Source organism: Neopelma chrysocephalum, unplaced genomic scaffold (assembly GCF_003984885.1).
Source record: "Neopelma chrysocephalum unplaced genomic scaffold, ASM398488v2 Primary Assembly neopelma1_23, whole genome shotgun sequence".
NCBI classification, from domain to species: Eukaryota; Metazoa; Chordata; class Aves; order Passeriformes; family Pipridae; genus Neopelma; species Neopelma chrysocephalum.
This window is the reverse complement of record NW_020897691.1, coordinates 19,513,908-19,529,141: the sequence shown is the minus strand read 5'-3', so window position 1 is coordinate 19,529,141 and position 15,234 is coordinate 19,513,908. Positions and strand designations below refer to the sequence as shown.

At 39.5% G+C, this 15,234-nt stretch overlaps 2 protein-coding genes across 3 annotated transcripts in view; both read right to left on the bottom strand.

Annotated features, from left to right (window-relative positions):
- Positions 1-678, bottom strand: part of TULP4 (tubby like protein 4) — a 151,793-nt gene extending 151,115 nt beyond the window's left edge. The window contains exon 1 of the mRNA XM_027689131.1: positions 609-678. The gene's annotated coding sequence lies outside the window, so the exon portion shown is untranslated. The remainder of the gene's footprint in view (positions 1-608) is intronic.
- Positions 679-11,999: 11,321 nt separating this feature from the next.
- On the bottom strand, positions 12,000-15,221 carry GTF2H5 (general transcription factor IIH subunit 5). 2 transcript variants are annotated; one of them, XM_027689107.1, is made up of 3 exons: positions 15,136-15,221; positions 14,847-14,966; positions 12,000-14,150 (listed from the first exon to the last, which is right to left on the bottom strand). In XM_027689107.1, the coding sequence occupies exons 2-3, from the start codon at positions 14,879-14,881 to the stop codon at positions 13,970-13,972; spliced, it is 216 nt and encodes a 71-aa protein (XP_027544908.1). In that variant the 5' UTR covers positions 14,882-14,966; positions 15,136-15,221; the 3' UTR covers positions 12,000-13,969. The 2 variants fall into 2 exon arrangements, with proteins under 2 accessions (XP_027544908.1, XP_027544913.1); XM_027689112.1 differs by having other exon boundaries at positions 15,118-15,191.
- Positions 15,222-15,234: the final 13 nt, after the last annotated feature.

Sequence of the window (15,234 nt, the reverse complement as noted above, 5' to 3'; positions counted from 1 at the left end):
AAAAAGAAAATAAGAGAATAATAAGACGAAAAAGACGAAAATGTTTACACATCGCAGCGGCACGGGCGGTGCGCGGAGAGTCACAGGTGCTGCCGGAGCCAGCGCTCCCCTCGCCGCCGCCCGCGGCTCCCGGACCCCCGCCCGCTCCCGAGTCTGTGAGAGAGGGCGGAGACCCCCCCCCAGCTCCCCCGCCCAGAGCCGCAGGTGCGAGGGAAGGCCGGGGGCTCCAGGCTACCCCTCGCCCGCCGTTCCCGGGGCTCATCCCGGCCGGTGCCCGCCGGGCGCGGGGGAAACGCCGCGGGAAGGACGCGGCTCGCGGCACACAACGGACGCGCCCGTCCCGGCGGCGCTCCGGGACCACCCCGCCCCCAGAGAGCGGACCGCCCTGCTGGCCGCCGGCGCCCACCGGAACAAAAGGAAAACAGCCCCGGAGCCGCCCGTGGCCCCGCACAGCGGCCGGCCCATCGCGCCCCCCCTCCCGCACTCACCTCGGCGCAGCGGCAGCGGCGGACCGGGCGGTGGCCACTCGCGCCCGCGGGCTCCCTCCCCCCCACACTCCCTGCTTCCCTCCCTCCTTCCCTGCCCGCCCTCCCGGCTCCGTCTCTCACCGCTCCCGGAGCGGCGGCGGCGACGGCTGGGCCCGGCTCCCCCGCCACGTGACCCCCACCACGTGACCGCTACACTACCCCGGCCGGCTCCGCCCCCGCCGGGCCGGGCCGGGCCGGGGCTGCCCCGAAGCCACCGCCGCGGGATCCCGGCAGAGGGCACGGCGAGATGCACGGGGGGCACGCTGCGGCGCGGCGTGGTAACAGCGCGTCTGACAAGGGGAAACAGCCGCCACTGTCTCCCCTCAGCCCCTCACCCCCCTCTGAAACAGGAATCACAATGGCCTGTACGAAATAGGGGTTATTTGACAACAAAGCACCTACGGCTGACTTATCCCTCCTGCCTTCAGGGCTGAGAAAGAAGGAAAAGAAGTTGGTGGCAGTATCTGGGGCATTGAGCCTCGTCATGTACCTCACACTCCTCCCTGCAAAAATCACAAACGCTGACACCAATTCAATTCCTGAATTTTGGCTCAAACCAAAAGCTACAGTGAGTGAAAGTTAGCTGTGCTGACCAGTGTCCCATGCTAAGTGTAACCTTTGCTCCGAGAAAATCATGCTTACAGTAACGGGTCAAGAGAGTGTCTTGTGGGAGAGAATGCCTCTATCCTCAGAATTCAGAATACAATCTAGAAATACCAACACTACAAGACCTGGGGGAGCGTCAGTAAAAAAGGAATTGGTATTGGAAACAAACTTTGATGCTGTATTCTGGTATCACATTCAGTGCACATTCACTTTCTTCAGAAAGGACCAACAAAATACCTAAACAAAAGAAGTGTGAAGCACTTAGTAGTTTAAGGAAACCGGGAACAAACTGTAATTATCAGCTCTAGAAAAGCCATCCAAAGAATAGTACACTGAGAGGAGGAAGTGAAAAGGCCCAATCCCCTGCTGGCTTTAGTAATTACAACTTATTGAACATTTGAGAAACTAAAAGGGTAAATATTTTTCATACCATTCCCCAAAGTTCCATAAGAATTTTATATTATAACCTACAGCAATAACGAGCCAAACTTTTGACAAGGGCCAGCTAGGTGTGTGAAAATCTGGAAGACTTGAAGCCTGAGATAATGTGTTAGAGTTAGGTATAAATTTTGTCTGTTAATATAATCTTCATTTAGAAAAAAAAGTTGCTTTTTTATTGAAGATTTTCAGTTACCCTACACAGACTAAACCCTGGGGCAAGTCTTAACAGATCCTATAGCTGAAGTGCAGTAAAAAGTTATCAGGGAGTTAGGGCTCCATTTCTGGGTGCATTACAGCAGTTGTTCTCAACTGGTGAGCTGTGGAGACCAGGGTCCCTGAATTACCCACTAGATATCTGCAAAGGCAACCACCACCCCCCAGTAGGCCTACATTTCGTTTATTTGAATTACTTCTTCAGCAGAAAATTTTGAGGAACCAAAACAGTTAAAACCACTGTATCATTCAGTTCCTATGTTTAACTTAGCTCGATTCCTAATTTACAGGCCATCATAAGAATTTAATTTCGGTACTAAAGCAAAAAATATCATAGAGAGGTGTGCAAAACACCACTGCTGCTTTAACCTCCTTTGTAACCCTGTCCTTTCCACCCAGGTACATTAACTATGGTGCAACAGTATTGCCTACTAGACCCTTCTCTCAGCTGCATTAGAACTTGTATCTGGGTTCATAATCACAAAAGAAAACTATGTGTCCTAGTTGTTCACCAGCCTCTATAAACTATGATCATGACTGAGTGATACCTTGCAGGAGTCCCACTCATTCTGCCCCCTGTTACATGGTGAGGACTGAATAAAAATGCACAGAAAAATGCACACTTACTATTGCTGCAGCTCACTCTATCAACATAATACGTTTATGTTCTTATATCTCTCAGGTGTAATCATTAGCAGATAAGCAGAAACGTATTTAATGTTGGCATGTGGTTAAATCTGCACAAGGCTGACTATTACAAAAACTTGACAACACCTTTGAGTTCCACAAGCTCAATTCAGCTACGTATGCTATACAACTGAGAAGCCTAAAATTGCCTTTAAATGTTGTAAAAAAAAAAAAGAGACACAGAGTTCCCCTTGCAGAACACTCCTCCACAGGACCTAAATTAGAATAGGTACCGAAGTGGCTTGTGTTACAATGCAACAACTGCTTTTGTAGATGTCTCTGTTATTCTAGTTTCCTTCTTCACATCTCTCTGAATTTACAGCATAAATGACTACCCCATTTTTAATGCATTGGAGAGTTTCACATGCAAACTTACTCATTTTTCCCGTGTAAATCTATTCACTTGTACTTCTTCCACATGCAAACTTAACTAATTTTTGTTAGCTTTATATGCTCAAATGATTCCAAAAGACATTTCCTTTTGATGTACCTCACCTCGCAATTTTCCTCCACCACAGACGAATACATCAGAGAAAGAGAAACAAAGCTTGCTTGGGCAGATTCCCCAATAGAGCAAGGATTTCCTCAGTAGCTGAGGAGAATAGCCAGGCTGAATGAGGATTAACTAACCCTCTAGTGGACTGGCTGTTCACCCCAGCTTTCCTCCTGCCTCATTTTGTCGTGGAAGCAGCTCCAATCTTCCATATATATTTTTGCCCTGCTTCTTCGAGGAGCTTAATGCAACCTGGGAAAACAAGATGTCATCCCAGGATACAAAAAGAACTGACATATTAAAAGCACCAATAATCTTTTTAAGTCTATCAACTCTAGCATATAAAAGAGAAGAGACTGTACCTGTATTCAACAAAGGGAACAATAAGGGCAAGCTCAGAATTATCCATCTGGTGTGAATGACACATAAGGATTTGAAAAACATTTTTAGAAAAGAACAAAAACACTTTGGTAAATGGGAAAATGGGGCAATATAGACTAAGTTGAATAGAAATGCATTTTTCTTCATCAAATGACTGATATCCTAAACAAGGGAAATACATTCATGTGGGTTTGTTTTTTGCTTTTTTAACTTGACATAGTATTTCACATTATGCCACGCAAGATATTAAGATGAAGAAATGAGGATTAGTACAGATGGCAAGAGATGGGAACTAAAGCGTGGCAGTGGATGGTGCTCCAAAGAAAGCAAGCTGAGGAGATACAGTAAATGGAGTCCCTGAACAATCGGCCCTGATACTTGCCTTTTCAATATTTTTGTTAGGTGACCTTAAAACAAAAACATGAGTATGGTAATAAAGTTTGCTGACAATACAAACTTGAGAATCAACAATACAGCCTAGAATCAAAATAGATATATCATTCAGAAAAGAATGGATGACCCATGGAAGCAGACCACTAAAAAGAATAGGATTAAATATGATAGTACAAAGTTAAAAGTGATGAATTGAAGGACTTACAAATGTTCATTTTCAACTGAAGACATCAAGTAAAAAGAGAGGAGGAGAAAAATCTGTATCTTTCAGTCAACAAGAGAATACCCACAAGGCATCAATTTGATGAGATCATGAAAGAAGTTAATATTCCCAGAATTTCAAAGAGAGATCTGGAATGTGAAAGTGTTGCAGTGGTATTGGGAAGACTTCACCCAGAATTCTGCATACAATTGTGATCAATTACATTAAAGCATGGTAAATTAAATTTGAAATGGGTACTGAGGAGGGCCAGGAGAGAAAGACATGACTGTCTATATGTTACTCTATTAAACAAACACAGTAATTTTTGCCTATTTTATTTGCTGCATTGGGGTAGGGTTCCTTCTTATGCATTTCATAAAAAGTTTAGCATTATAAAACTAGTTGTTCAAAGTGAGACCTTTGAATATGTCTACAATATTAAAAAAATCAATTAATAGAACTTGCTCAGCAAAGACCACATTAGAATATTAAAATAAATAACAGCTGGTGGAAATACTTCCGAAGTCCCGAGGCTTTTCAGACAGGTGCCTTAATGGCTGAGATATAAATTTATATTGTTTTTAGCTTAAATCTACAGAGCCCCCTGCCACATGTACTTTCTTCAAAACCTTTTAGCATTTCTAAGTGTGGTCTCATGAGGAGTTTAAGTAAGAGAACAGCACAGCAAAGCTTAAGCAGTCCTTTTTTGTTGTTGTTGTTGTTGCAAAGTTCAATGGAGACAACATTCAAATATAGAGTTCTTGAAAAATGTGAAAGAATAAGGGAAAATCCATCAAAATATTCAAGGTCTTAAACACAGTTTATCACTAGAGTCCCAAATTACTTCCCTGCTATCACCCTCCATAATAAAAAATACAACAAATACAGAGGTTGCTGCAAGATCAAATGTTAATTCTTAAAAAGAAAAAAAACAAACAAAATAACAAAAACAAACCCAATATAATTACAGCATAATGGAACATGATCAAATATTTAAATCCTTTTACTCCACTGAAAAAATCATTTCAACCTAGACTTAAGTATAGAAAAATACACTGCAAGAGTATTACTAATATACTGAGGGTTTTTTCTTTTTCCTTATGGTTTTCACGAAATATAATACAATGATAGAATGCAGCTCTAGGTCCAAATAAAATAATTTCAAAAATATCCCATACTTTAATGAATACCTGATTAGGGACCCCAGTTTCCTATGTTTGTTCCCCCTTGAAATCCCCACCACCTGCTTGAGGCTTATAATGCTACTCAGCATAAGGACTCCAAAACATCCCTTTCCTCTGTAAATTGTAAGAAATATTGTTGGGCAATGAAGAGTATCTTTCTCCCAAAAGGTGAGCATACTGTAGAATCATATAATCATTAAGGTTGTAAAGGACCTCTAAGATCATCGAGTCCAACTGTTAACACAGCAACTGTCATATTAACCATTAAACCATGTTTCCCAGCTTCCACATCCACATGCCTTTTCATGCCTTTTGAACCTTCAAGGGATGGTGATTCAATCACTTATCTGGGCAGACTGTTTCAGTATGCCTGACAACCCTTTTGGTGAAGAAATTTTTCCCAATATCCAACCTAAACTTCCCCTGGCACAACTGGAGACCATTTCCTCTTGTCCTGTCGCTTGTTACTTGGGAGAAGAGACCAACCCCCAACTCACCACAACCTCCTTTCAGGTAGTTGTAGAGAGCAATAGGTTCTCCCCTGAGCCTCCTTTTCTCCAGGCTGAACAACCCCAGCTCCCTCAGCCGCTCCTCATAAGACTTGGGCTCCATTCCCTTCACCAGCTCTGTTGCCCTTCTCTGGACACGTCCCTCAATGACTTTCTTGTAGTGAGGGGCCCAGAACTGTATACAGTATTCGAGATGTGGCCTCATCAGTGTTGAGTACAGAGGGACAGTCACTTCTCTGCTCTGGCTGACCACAGTATTGCTGATACAAGCCAGGATGCCATTGGCTTTCTTTGGTACCTGGGCACACTGCTGGCTCGTGTTCCTGCTGGCTGTAACATCTCCAGGTCCTTTTCTTCTGGGCCACTTTCCAGCCACTCATCCCCCAGCCTGTAGTGCTGCATGGGGTTATTGTGAGCCAAGTGCAGAACTCGGTACTTGGCCTCACTGAGCCTCATACAGTTGGCCTCAGCGCATCGATCCAGCCTGTCCAGATCACTCTGTAGACCCTTCCTGCCCTCCAACAGCTCAACACTCCTGCCAAACTTGGTGTCACCCACAAATTGACTGAGAGTGTCCTCAATCCACTTGTACAGATCATTGGTGGAGATATTAAGCAGGACTGGCCCCAACACTGAGCCCTAAAGATCACCATTTCTGACCAGCTGCCAGCTGGCTGTAACTCCGTTCACGGCCACTCTGGGCCTAGCCATCCAGCCAGGATTTTACTTGGCGAACACTGCACCCAGCCAAGCCATAAGCAGCCAGTTTCTCCAGAAGAATGCTGTGACAGACAGTGTCACAGGCTTAACTAAAGTCCAGGTAGACAACATCCATAATCTTCTCTGTTTGTTTTTATGACTTGCTTTGGTTATGATATTCATGTAACTGTGATGATAATGAAAATTGCACTACATGAAAGCCTCCTTCACTGTTTCAAATTTAGAGGTGTAGTGAGTTGTGTCTTGTAGTTAGCAATTCAACCAATAAAAGTTCTTTATATGACCTTCAGAGTTCCCTTTGTTTTGTAGTACATTAAAAAAATGAGCTAGAATAACTCTGCATGTTCAAAAGGCAGTCTCAGCTTGGTCTAATTTTTCATACTTGTAGCAAACAACTTCAGGAACCAACTTCTGAAACACATACACCCTCAGAATCCTTCCTTCCCACTCCATACATCTCATTCTGACACACAACGGGCTAAAATGGCAAAAACAGCTTTAAAAATGCTACTCAAAGCCAAAAGGGGAAACATTTACTAATTCCAAGGCTTCAGGTTCTCTGGACAACATGACAGAATTGTTCAGATGCTTAGCTTTGCCCACACTTCTTCCCTACTCTGTTTCTCCCCTTAATGCTGTTTGCAGCTCCCTCTGCTCAAATGGTGACCTGGTCAGTAGCAGAAAGCTGTCACAGTCCTCTATCACACTGACCTTGTCAGGGCTGCACTTAACAATATCCATTCCAAATATTCCTTAAGAAACCACACCTCTTTTGTCTTCAGTTTTATACTGACTTTATAACTTTCCTAAGATGAAAAGATAATGTTTGTTTTGACCAAAAGCAAAATCAAATAAAGGGAGCATGCTTCATTTTACAGCTGAAGAGAGATTTTTCTTTTGTATTTTAATTTCAAGTTTGTTGATGATACAGAAGGCCATAATTATTCCAGGGTTACTCATCCCTGCTGAATCTTTAGCTTCTGGAATACCCATATATGTAATGATATACATACGACACACATGCAAAACACATTTTATGCTCAGTAGAGTTGCCAGTGTTGGAGAATGCAAAGATTAAAAGGAAGTAAAACTGCACTATCATTCCATGTGAAAAAGTGGTCCCATCCAGGACAGGTAAAATAATAGGCATAAAAGTAAGAAAACTTGCTCTCCCAGTCCTTGTGTTACATTGGCTCTGGTGATAAATACAGGACCTTTTGTAAACCAATTAAGTTCTAGTTAATTGTAAGTCTGTTTTTGGATACAAAATTAAAATTAATTGAAGTGCAATCTCTTAGTCTTTATGCTCCTTCTGATTTTGTTCAATTTCAGAATTAACAGGAAATAATAGTTGCAATCCTAAAACACTCTTCCCTCTTTCCTGCCTTCTTGCTCTTTCATCCTCTGATCTCACCCCTCTAGCTTTGATACATCAGGAGCACAACACACAAAATGGTGACAGATCATAGGGCCTTGTTTGGTATGTGCATCTCTCACTAGTGTATCAGCTATGCCAACATTGTAGAAATGCAGAATACTTCCTTATCTGCGAGTGATCTCTTCACTGCTGCAAGTGTACCCAATGTTCTGCATGTCCTGTAATTTACAATGGGGTCCATCTTTTCTGCAATAGAAAAATGAACAACTGTATAGCTCTGACAGACAACTCCTTCAATCTATAGTCATCCAGAAATTTTGCTTGCTGTTTCTTTCCTGAGGGGCTAGTTATGTGGCTAATCAAATATCTATCAGTTTTGACATTGGATGGATTTTCTTTGGTGTGTTCAAGCACATTCCTGCATGGGTATTATGAGTCTGCTTTTATTTTGGTAAAAGAAAAATATTAATTTGAAAATGAGATTTCTTTCAGGAACCTTATACTTGTTACTAACAGGTAAAATTGCTCAAATACAAAAAGCTAAAAGCTTACAGTAATACACTAAAATTTTCACTTTTAAAATTTGTTCACTGACAGCAATGTTATAGTCTGTTTCTATTCTGTAGTTAATTTTCTTATTACTGCTATGCAATCAGAAGTGAGAAAATTACTTTTTCTGTTTATGTGAGAAATACAATCACTAATATTCAAGGTCTTGAGGTTTTTTTTCCCCTTCTTATTAAAACTTAATTGGTATGTGTTGTGGGGTACTTGTTTGTTTGTTTAGAGAATGTACTGAATTTTACATTTATATAGGTGTAAACCAATAAAGCTATTCATTTTGGGGGGGCCAATGAGGGAAAAACTTTCCATGTTTCTCATTTCCATGTACTATTAGCAACACTGTAGGGATAGGGATCCCAAATCTTTGTTCGTGAAGCCTAGCCATGATGATGAGGGATAGGGATGCAGAAATCCCCAGTGCAGACTGAAATACAGTAAGGTTGAATGTTGTATATGTCTTCCATATAGTATGGTGCTTGTGCTCTGAGTAACAGGTATGCTACAATCACACACATTTTGTATTATGAGGAAATAAAGAGGGAAAAAATTCATAAATGTTACTTCTTATAAACAACGTCTTCTTTTGATTTGCACCCACTAAAAATTATTTAACTTAGAACAATTCCTAAAGTAGGATCTTGGTGTGGAGATACACAGACCTACCAGTTAACATCTGAAGGGAAGACCATACTTCAGACTCATCCTTTTAATGTAACATGACTGTGTACCTAAGCACAGAAAGAAAACATTGGATAACTAAACATCTAAGAAATTTCTGAGCTAAAAATACTACATTCCAAAATCTCCTACAGCAAGTAACTTTTTAGAAGGATCCTTTGAAGTCGAGTGTTCATCCCTAGCTGAATGCCTACCTAATGCTCCAAAGCACCATAAGTCTTTGACCCACCGTAGCCCAGGTTGCAATTTTTTTAATAGCAGCTTAAAATGTTGGTAAGAGCTCCCCTTACTGGTCTATCTTCAAATTGTCAACTGTTCAGTTCTGAAAACCTGAAACAGCAATATGTAGAATACTACTTCTATTCCACATAAAAACACCCCCAAACAAACAAACAAAAAACCCCAAACAAACAAAAACAACCCAAAACTTCCACAAAACCCCAAAAACCAGCAAAACAAAAAAACCCAGCTCCACATCACATTTCTATCAGATATCCTATATTTTAAAGTTCTTATTAGTTGTTAAGTCATAGGACCAAAGATAATGACTTAGTTTAGGAAGAATTTGTTCTTCCATCACCATGACTTTCAATTTATTGAATCCTTAATTTTGTATAATCTTAATTTTGTAGGCCTTGCCACAGTCTGAATTACAAAACAAACACAGACACCCAATTCTGACATATTGAGTAATGCTTCATTTCACAGTAACCACTACCAGCTTTAACAGGATCATTTGTGGGATAATCAAGGAGTCAGGGTGGAAATTTGTGTGGAACTTGGAACTGCAAAAAAATTTATTACAAAACTTTACTGTTTTCTTCAATGACCTATTGCTTGATTGGAAGAGCAAAATATACCTCTCAGACTGTGTTGGTTTATATGATGAAAGACTTCTTGATTTATATATATATATATAAACAGACATACATACACATTACATACATATATGTTTTTTAGAGTCCTACTTTTGCAAGTTCGGCCTAGGGGCTGACTGAAATTGGACAGTTTTATGGTGATGATGCCAACTAAGAAAGGTTAACACAAGTCACTTAAATGATACCATGAAATACCATTATCTTCAATTCAAAGTAAACAATCCTGTTAATGCATAAAATGTATGTTCTCTAGATTGTGAGGTGGCCCTGAAGAGTTGAGTGAGAAAAAACAGTAAAAACTGTTGTTATGGCACAGTGGGGAAAAAAAAGAGAGACTCAGAAGATATGCTTTTGAATGCACCCTATAAACCTGGAAAGACTGTAATAGAGGATTTCTTAATGTACAACAGCACTTGGAGAAGGTTTAGTGTAGCACATCACACAGCCACCTAGATCTTTTTGTGCTAAATAGCAAAAAAACCCCAAACTACCATTATAAGCACATTAAACAAATAAACAAAACCACTGTAATTTCAAATGGGTTCAGATGCCTCCCATTTTCTGAAACAAAGCTGGCAGTTTAGCTACAAAATCAAATCCTCTCAGTCTGGGTTCTCTCAGATAAACTGGTAGAATTCCCTGAAGCATTCTCTATTTTCTTTCAATACAGTTTTCTTTCTTGATGCAACATCTATTATCTCTAGTGATTGTTGGTTATTTCCTCCTTTACTTCACCGGACAATTATTCTTCCTGGGCTAGTTGTTGTACCAGAGAGAAGGAGAGGGGACTTATGAATTGGGCACAAGTAAACTAAGTTATTATAATCCCTATCTATACCAACTAACTAGGATCATATTCATTGTGCTGCCAACACCCGTGCTAAAATAACCCACTCTCCAAAATTAGCTGATCCCACAATTTGTCTAAGTATCTAAATATATAGCAGAATTTAGGCTTATTTGCTTTTTACACAGCTTTCTTTGAAGCACATTAAAAAACTTAAAAAAAAAAAAATGAGACGAACAAAAAACTCAAAATGCTCAATAGTATAATTTTCAATAAAAATGAGGTGCTTTAATAGGAAGCTGTATTTTCAGTTTCCATCTTCTCTTCCCATATAACATACTTTGTTTGAATTATTCAAATTCTCTTACCTTGCTTTAGAGATCTCTCATCTTTCTGTCAAATATTAGTCTTTAGCTTCTGTATTTGTGTTAAGGAAACCAGTACTTATGACCATCTTCAAGTTACAGTAACTACCCAAGTGCAACTTGGCTTACATCACAAAAGGCAAATAAATGAACTTGCAATCTTTTTTAGATTTAAGTATAAATAAGTAGCAAGTAATAAATGAAGTTCAAATAAGTGTCCTTTAGGTAATTGTTCTAACCACGCTCTTCTTCCAGTAGACAAGATATTTTCAACTCAGACTGAAAGCAGAAAGTGAGCAGTGAAAGCCCATTAAGATAAAATTTGGTGCTTTAACAAGCAGCAACCAGAAGTCTGTCATTCAAGTTCTCTTTTCATTGCTCAAGCAAAAGCTGAGCAGAGTGAAGTTCCTGTGCTAGATATTAGCAAAAAAGTGAACTTACTAGTAATGGATACAAATGTTAAATTAACATAAAATATTCAAATACAGTGAGAGCTGATTTTCTCACAATATCAACTCTATAATCAAAATATGTATATACTTACAAAGATCTCCTTCAGTTTTTTATTCTTAAATGCTTCTAGTCTTTAAAATGTATTCTTCACATAATGTTTCATTCCAAGCTCTACTCATCAGTATTTCCCACCTAAATGAAAAGGTGTAAATGCTGACTATCTCAAAATGTCTTGATATTTTTAACACTTGTATCTACTTTTCTCCCATCTGAGCATTATAGATACATATTTTTAAAATTATTTTTTGTTGTTAAAGCATGCAAGTTCCAGGATTACATGCATTTTAAAAAAACCAAAACCTTTCAGAGGTCCAAGTTTATTCAAATACCAGAAACCGTTGGGTGTTTTGTTTGTTTAATTTATATACTTACTCAATTTTCCTCATTGGATTTCCTTCACCATACTATGTGATTCAAGACCCTTTTTTCCCTAGGGACTACAAAGAACTCAGTCGCTTAGACCACATACAATGATAGCAATTTGCTTCTTTACATCATTTGTTTATTCTTACAGTACAGAATCAATCAGGCCTGGTTAGGTTGCAGAAACGATCAAATTATTGACAGGTTTAGAAGTTAAAAGTCCATAAACTTGTTTGCTCAAAAAAAGAAAAAAAAAGTTACAAGAGTATAAGAATGCATGCCTATTTAGTTTATACAGTTTGGAATTTCTATCCGTCTGTATTATGTAAGCCATTTATCAATTGTAAATTTAAGCCAAAACACAGGTAATGCAACAGTGAAGCTGTGCAATTAACCAGGAGAAAAACCCAAGAACTGCAAGAAGTTTATTATAGACCTAAAAGGAAAATCACAACAGAAATGGAGCACTAGACATGCTAAATATAGAGAAGCTTAAGAGGTGGAATTCCACACATGACTTTTCAAATGCTGTCATTTGAAGAGAGAGTGAGGTATGATTTACCTTTCAGCAAAATCTGGGTGGAAAACAAACAAGGATTCCAAATAAAGGAAACAGAAATTACACGATGCTAAATTCTACAAGCCTATTTGCTTATCCACGTGAGCCTGAATATATGCTATTCTACAGAACTTTCTTTGGACAGCTTTTTGATTAAAAATATCTAGTGAAACTTTCTCCTGAAGCTTCCCTGTACCTGAGGGGAAAAAACCAAACCAAAACACCCCCCCAAAAAACCAACAAACAACCCAAACAAACAACAAAAACAAACCCACCAACTAATCTGATAGATACTGTACAAGAAAAACAAGCAGCAGTGGGAGAGTCAGAAAGGAAACTGTTCCTTACAAAAGCTTTTCAATTTATACTTGTTTTTTCCCCGAAGATAAAAACGTGGCGTCTATCTGATGTACATGAGGAGCTCTGAAAACCAAGCTTCCCTTTGATGTAATATCCCAGAAGTCTTTTGTCAATGATTACTTATAGACCCAATAATTTTTACTATTTTGAGTAGGAAGTAGGATAAGAGAAAAAGTAATACATACTATTCTTCTTGTTTCTGTAATCTGCATGTGCTTGACCTGCAAACAGGAATCTTCACAGATTCCATCATCATGCACTAGGCTCGCTTACTAAACAAGCCAGTGTCTGAGCTAGAGTTACAAATACAATGTAAAAACTAAAAACAAAAACAAAGCAAAAAAAACCAAAACAAAAAACTATGAAACTATGAAGCTTTTCCTTTGCAGCCAAAAGTAATAGGGGAGGAAGAGCTAAGCTGAAGGAAAAAACACAACACTCAAAAAAAATCCCAAACCAGCTTTCCTCTTCGCAGGTAGAGCACGTGAATCTCCTTCTTCCTGATCACATAGCTTACTGTGACCAAAGCAATTATATATAGGATTGGTCTCCCATTTCTGTTACCCCTTTAATTTGTGATTTGGTAAAAGTAGGCAAGTAGTATGGGGCATTTGATAAATTTTTGGAAAACAAAACAAAACCACAACAATAAAACAGTCACACCGACTTTCATTCTGGTGTATAAAACCCATTAAGTTAAAGCACTATCTGACCATGCCTTCAACTTACAGAGATGTTCCAACAAGCACAGATCATACTTTAACAGATATGCTTTACTTTCTATCAGTCACACTATAATCAGAGTCAAACAATTTCACAGAAACATAACATGTCAGAGGAGTCCATACAGCATTTAAATGCATAAACACTAATTTTTGGGTCACATCATTTTGCAAGATAAAAATCCTAAAGGAAAAACACAGAGCATGCATCAAAAATTCTTTAGGCAAGTCCTCAACTGTAGAATTTTAAGGATTTTAGTAAAGATACCACAATCTTTCAAAATAAGAAACAAAATCCAGTTCCATAGTATTTTGTCTATAAAAATGATGCATTTTTCAGAGTAGCCACTTCTATGTAGAACTTACAAATCACAGTGTTATCTATTAAAACAACCCATGCTATTGAAATTCAGTTTCCTTCCAGTAATCCCATTTCTCTTGTCTTTTCACTTCTGAGTAATAGGAAATGAGTTCTGATCCATTAACTCGCCTACTCTCTCCTGGAGGAAGTTAACCAATTCAGCTAATACAAAGACATGAGTTTCATCCAGGTCTTGTATGATGAACTTCTTTCCCAAAGCATTTGACTCATCCAAGTAGAGCAGAAACTGCTTCATTGCTGGGTCACTGTAGAGACAAACATACATCAGATCTCACCTCAGTGTAATAAAATACAGTTACAAACAAACAGAAGAAACATCATTTGAAGACACTTCCAAAGATTTCAGGGAAATGATTACTAATCTCAGGAGTCACTCACAAGTTAAATACAGTATATGAAGCTTTTGAAAAGGTTGTTTCTTTCACAGTACTAATTGCTTTGGTTACTTTAGAGACAAAAATAAACTGATAAAGTCTAATGACTAGAATCAGCTGCTTGATTAGCAGAGAAGTTCCCCTATGCTTCTGCTAAAGCATCTTAAAAAAAGCCACAAACAACTAAAAACCAAAAATCCAACCCTTAATAAGCTAAGTTTGAACTTACATTTTTGTCTTCAGCAATAGTACTATGAAAACATGTTTTCTTAAAGCATACTTTTGTTTAAGGATAACCAAAACCCAGGAGAACACAGTTCTTACTCAAAGTAGTATTGCATGGAAAAAAATTCAAGTATGAATTGTACGTTTATCACACCTTAACTGAACAGTCACGATGTCACCTCTTAAGTTAAATGTTTAGAAGAAAACATTTCGGAATTATGGAAATTACAGGTAACTCAAACAGTTGCATCACAGCAATTCCTTTTGTCCAGACTCTTAAGTTACTTAAGGAGAAATAAGCAGGTTTTGACACAAGGAAAGGCGGTAAGCGCTGTTACTCACCACTCAATCAGAACACCTTTCAGAACATTCACCATCTTCTCGGTTCTCTTACAAACACCGGGAGGGAGAGACCGCAAAAACAACCCCTTGCTTCGGGTCGCACACGCGAATGGAGCAAACCTGCAATCACAAAAAAAAAAAAACAAAACAAAAACAAACAACGCTTTGGTTAAATTCGTAAATCCTTTAGACAGCTCACATCCCCGAACCAGCAGCGCTGCTGGTCCCGCCCGCCTGGGACAGAGAGGCTCCCAAAAGCTCCTGTCCCTGCCTTGCCCCCGCCTCGCACCGCGCAACTCCTGCAGGCCTCAGCCCTCCACCTCCAACTCCGCCGCTCCCCAACGGCGGAAGCGCCTTTCTCGCGCACGCGCGGCGCTGCTCCCGGCAG